Genomic DNA, 4,753 nt, shown 5'->3' on the forward strand with positions numbered 1-4,753 from the left:
CTTTTTTATGTATATTTTTTATGTAATATCGTCTTCTACATCGATATGTTAATGTATCTTTATTAATGTTTATATCGTTATCGCACTGACTACACTTAATTGTATTTGTTAATGCTCCATGCTGAATTAAAAAATCTATTAATTCTATTTTATTAGGATAATAAATCACTTACATATCACTTACAATTAGCTTTCAATGATGAATATATCTTATATAACATATCTAAGTACATGCGTGGGCAGGGGGGGCTGTTTATACACGCATGTGTATATAGTACTTGTGTATAAACAGTACACAAATAATCAAGCGTCTTCATTCAAGCAGTTAGGTATCACGCTGGGAGTTTTGTTTAGTATTATTATGCGGGGGAAGGGGCTCCGCCGCAGGCCTCCCGCGGATCTTCCTTGCTGCGAGGCTTCCGTGGCGGCGCGAGCCGTCGTGGTCGTCCTCTTCGACCGCCATTCAACGCTCAGCTCAGAACTGGCACGGACTAGGGGAATCCGACTGTCTAATTAAAACAAAGCATTGCGATGGCCCTCGCGGGTTTTGACGCAATGTGATTTCTGCCCAGTGCTCTGAATGTCAACGTGAAGAAATTCAAGCAAGCGCGGGTAAACGGCGGGAGTAACTATGACTCTCTTAAGGCGGAGGGCGTTCTGATTTTCTCTTTCTTTTCATTCTCTTCTACATGGACCGACTATTGCCACAAGCTCTGGGCGGTCTCCAGGGAAGGGGAACCCTTGGCCGGGGTCAAACATAACATCCTTATGGCATTAGATTTATGCAAGCTATAAGGCTGCACTCGGACTGTTTTGCCGACGGTTTTCCTATCTCGGACTATGGAAAGGTAAATACGCGCAACCCGCCGTGCGCTGTACCAATAATTTAGGCCGGCTCAGGGGGAGCGAGGAGACCCGCCTGGGAACCGGGTCCTCCTGAATGGGAGTCATAGTTGCTTGTTCACAAGGGGGCGCAGCCTGTTGTCTGCGCCCCAAGTCTGCCCCACCTCCAAAATCGGTGTCCGCTGGGTACCCGGCTTGCCGGGGAGCTAACGGGGTTCAGGCGACACGGGAGCATGCCCTGGGCTCTCGGCCGGTTTCGAACGATGCCAGCGGGTTTCATTCCCGTCAGGGCAACAACATCGAGAACATACCCTGGGCTCTCGGCCAGTTCCGACTGGTGCCAGCGGGTTCATTCCCGCCAGGGTAATAACGAGAGCACACCCTGGGCTCTCGGCCGGTTCCGACCGGTGCCAGCGGGTATCACTCCCGTCAGGGCAATACAGCTGGTCACGGGCTAGCAACCCCGGCTGGCTTATTTTAAAGTCGCTAAATATAGAAATGGCAAAGCCTCGGACGATGGGGAACACGGCCCCATTCCCCTGGAACACGGCCAGGGGGCTATACGGATACAACCAAGGCAAGAAACACTGGGCTCGAACGATGGGGAACACGGCCCCATTCCCCTGGAACACGGCCAGGGGGCTATTCGAAGACAACCAAGGCAAGAGATACAGGTCTGTGAATTATCGCTCCCCTTCAATCGAAGGCGGTGCGAAAGTTGCGCCGGAGTGGGCGAATATATGGCTCTCACTATCAAAGATGAGGCCCGGCATATCGAGGAAGTGCACCCTCACCTAAGCGTCAGATATAAATGTGAATGGTGTGGCAGGTCGTATGCGTCGTATCATGCGGCTGCATGCCACCTGCCAAAGTGCCCAGCAGCCAGGATAAATGAGGGGCAGCGAACCTTAAAGCAGGGCCGGTTCGACTGCCCGGAGTGTGACAGAAATTTCACGTCACAACGAGGGCTGTCGCAACACCAAAGGCTGGCGCACCCGGTAACAAGGAACCGATTGAGATCAGAGCAAACAGCTCCGAAGGCAAATGAACAAAGACGGGGCAGAGTTTTTTCTGCCGAAGATATCAGCAGGATGCTCGAACTCGAAGTGGAGCTCATGGACGAGAAGAACATAGCGAGAGCTATGGTTCCGTTTATGCCGGAGAAAACCCTGAAGCAAATAAGGGACAAAAGAAATGAGTCGTGTTACAAAAGATGGAGAGAACAACGCCTCAGTAGTACACTTTCTAGTCAAGAGGCTGTCAAGGAAGAGGACCAGCAAGTGGGCGGTGCACCACTAGAGGCCGACGAGGTTTTTGTTGATGCAGAGGAGAACGAGGATGTTTTCCTGGATGCGGAAGAGACACCAGGCGATATTTACAGCTTTGAGGAGTCTTCGTCAACCATGAGTTGGAGGCAAGTCAGCATTGCGGCTGTGCTTAAGGAGCTCAAGAGTAGTGAACCCAAGGAAACGCTGGAAATACAACGGCATATTATCGAGCTCCTGACGGCAAAGAGTGAAGGTCAGGCAATAACGCAGGAGGAAGTAGACGCTGCTTACGAGCTGGTGGTCAGTTTGTTCCACGCCCCTGCAACTGGGAAAAAAGGCGGTAATTCCCGGAAGCATCGGAGTCGGAGGAAAGGGCTCTCGGGTAGAAGCGAACGCAAAGCCCGAGCCTATGCCCTTACGCAAGAGTTATATAAAAACAACCCCGCTATGCTCGCTAAAATGGTAAGAGAGGGTATGGACATTCAAGCGCAAGATACAGGTGAATCGGTGAGTCCATCAGTGGAGAGCGTCAAGGAGCTCTACGAAGGGCTGTGGAGAAAGCCCGGTCGATGTGATGTTGAACAGGAGAAGCGAGAGGCCACGGTGCCATATAACCCAGCAGAAATTCTACACCCTATCTCCAGTGCGGAGGTTCTGAAGCGTTTCAGGTCTACACGGCTGAGGGTGGCAGCCGGGCCTGATGGACTCCGCAAGGGAGATCTGATGAGAAATGAGGGAGGATACATCCTCCAAGCGATCTTTAACGTAATCATGCTGGCACTGAAACAGCCAAGCGCATGGCGCTGCAATAGAACAACGCTGTTGCTCAAAGAGGGCAAGAATCCCTCAGTAGCGGCTAACTACAGGCCAATTACTATCTCCTCGATACTGAGTAGATTGTATTGGGGTATTATGGACCAACGCTTAAGAAACGTGGTTCACCTAAACGCACGGCAAAAAGGCTTTGTACCAAAAAGGGCGTTTTGTCTTTACGTACCCAACCCTGTACAAATTCTTACAGCATCTTTTCCTTTTAGCATCTTTCCTACCCCGGCCTGGCCATGCGGCCTCTTACATTTTTGTTCCCTCCCTCCCTTCCTCGCCCCTTATCCTTCCCCTTTCCCTCTCCACACCCTTCCCTTCTCCTCTTTCTTAGCCTGTTCTTTCTCCCATTTCTCCCTCTCCTCACTCCACCTCCACTCTCTGTCCTCTATCCATACTCTCCTATTCGTTACCCTGACTTTTCTTCCTTTCGCCCTCTTCTCCTTCGCCTTCTCCACATTCCTCCACCTCGTCTTCATCTCCTCCATCGTTTCCTCCTCCGCTCTCTCCCTAACGTTCCCCTTTCTTCCTTCCTTTCTCTTCCTTCGCTCTTCACACTCTTTCTCTCTTTCTGCTACCTTTCTGTCTCTCTTCCCCGCTCCTGCGTCACCCCGTCACCCTTCTTGTCTCGTCTCTCTGCTCTCCGATCTCTGGTTCTGCTTTCAGTCCGTTCTTCCGTCTCTCTTCACCTTTCTCCTCCTCTATTATTCTCCCTTTGCCTTCACCTACTTCTTCTCTCCCTTTCTTCCGATTATTTCTTATCTCTCCTTCGTATCCACTGTCTTCACCTCTCTCCACTCTCCCCCGTCCGCTCTCTTCTCTTCGCCTTCCACTCGGTCCATTCCCTCCTCTAACCTTTCACCGATCTTCACTATCTACGCTCTCCTCTCGCCTCTCTTCGCTCATCCCTTTTCTCCGTATTCCTCTCTCTCCGTTCTCCCCCCCGTCCTTCTCTCTCCTTCTTCTTGCCGTGCGGCGAGAACTTTCTATCACCTGTCTATGTGGCCGGCCCCCTCGATCGTTCGATCCATCGATCTGTCGAGACGACTCGCTGCTCCGTTCCGCAACTGCCGCGCCACCATCGACAATCCTTCTGTCTCGTGTCAGGTCGATCGATCGCCCGATCGATACTCCATGCTGCCAACTCGCTCAGCTCTTTCGTCATGTAACCTGGGCTGCTACCTCCGTTCCTGCAATCCCGCTCTTCTCCCTAACCTCACTTTCCACGTGCCTTTTCACCAACGTTTCCCGTCTCCTCCAGACCACCTTCCGCTTCACCTCCAATCTCCCGTCTTTCTTTCGCACTCCCCTATCTACTCCTTTCATCCAACACCTTCCTCACATCTCAAATCTCTCCCTTTATCTCCTTTCACTCTCCTACCACTTATCCGCCTGTTCCCCCGCCGAGAGCTACGGGGGACTGAATGGCAGTAACGAAGGAGGCAAGACTGCAGGACCCTCATCTGAGGAATCTCCAACCAGACCTGATCATACAGTATCGGGAAAGGGTCTTTGTGGTTGACATCACAGTTTGCCATGAGGATGGTGATCTCCTTGACAGAGGTAGAAGGGACAAACTCGCTAAATATGCGTTTCTCGTAGCCCCGCTTAAAGCTCAATTAGGGGCGAAAGACTGTGCGATCCTCCCGATAGTTATCGGGACAAGAGGAGCAATGCCCAGAAACACTGTTACCTGTCTACACGAACTGCAAATTAGAGACAGAGGCTCGCTGAGAACGCTAACACTGCAAGCGCTCAGGAGCTCAGTGGAACTTTTCCATATGTTTATGGACTATAATGCGCCGTTGCGCCTTAACAAC

The 4,753-nt window shown here is 51.5% G+C and overlaps 1 protein-coding gene across 1 annotated transcript; it reads left to right on the top strand.

Moving 5' to 3' along the window:
• The first annotated feature begins 1,359 nt into the window (after positions 1 to 1,359).
• LOC139786486 (uncharacterized) lies at positions 1,360 to 3,148 on the top strand. Its single transcript, XM_071725638.1, has 3 exons — positions 1,360 to 1,517; positions 1,673 to 3,064; positions 3,133 to 3,148. Exons 1-3 carry the CDS (start codon positions 1,360 to 1,362, stop codon positions 3,146 to 3,148), a joined length of 1,566 nt encoding a protein of 521 aa, XP_071581739.1.
• Positions 3,149 to 4,753: the final 1,605 nt, after the last annotated feature.

The sequence above is a fragment of the Temnothorax nylanderi genome, unplaced genomic scaffold (assembly GCF_030848795.1).
Source record: "Temnothorax nylanderi isolate EJ_2023f unplaced genomic scaffold, tnyl_v1.0 TNYL_tig1050_pilon, whole genome shotgun sequence".
Lineage (NCBI taxonomy): Eukaryota > Metazoa > Arthropoda > Insecta > Hymenoptera > Formicidae > Temnothorax > Temnothorax nylanderi.

What these genes read in the sequence shown, in the direction of transcription:
- LOC139786486 (XM_071725638.1), top strand. Translation starts at nt 1,360, where the DNA reads ATGGGGAACACGGCCCCATTCCCCTGGAACACGGCCAGGGGGCTATAC. An exon ending in AACCAAGGCAAGAGATACAG is followed by an intron (nt 1,518 to 1,672) that starts GTCTGTGAATTA and finishes ATGGTGTGGCAG; the next exon opens with GTCGTATGCGTCGTATCATG.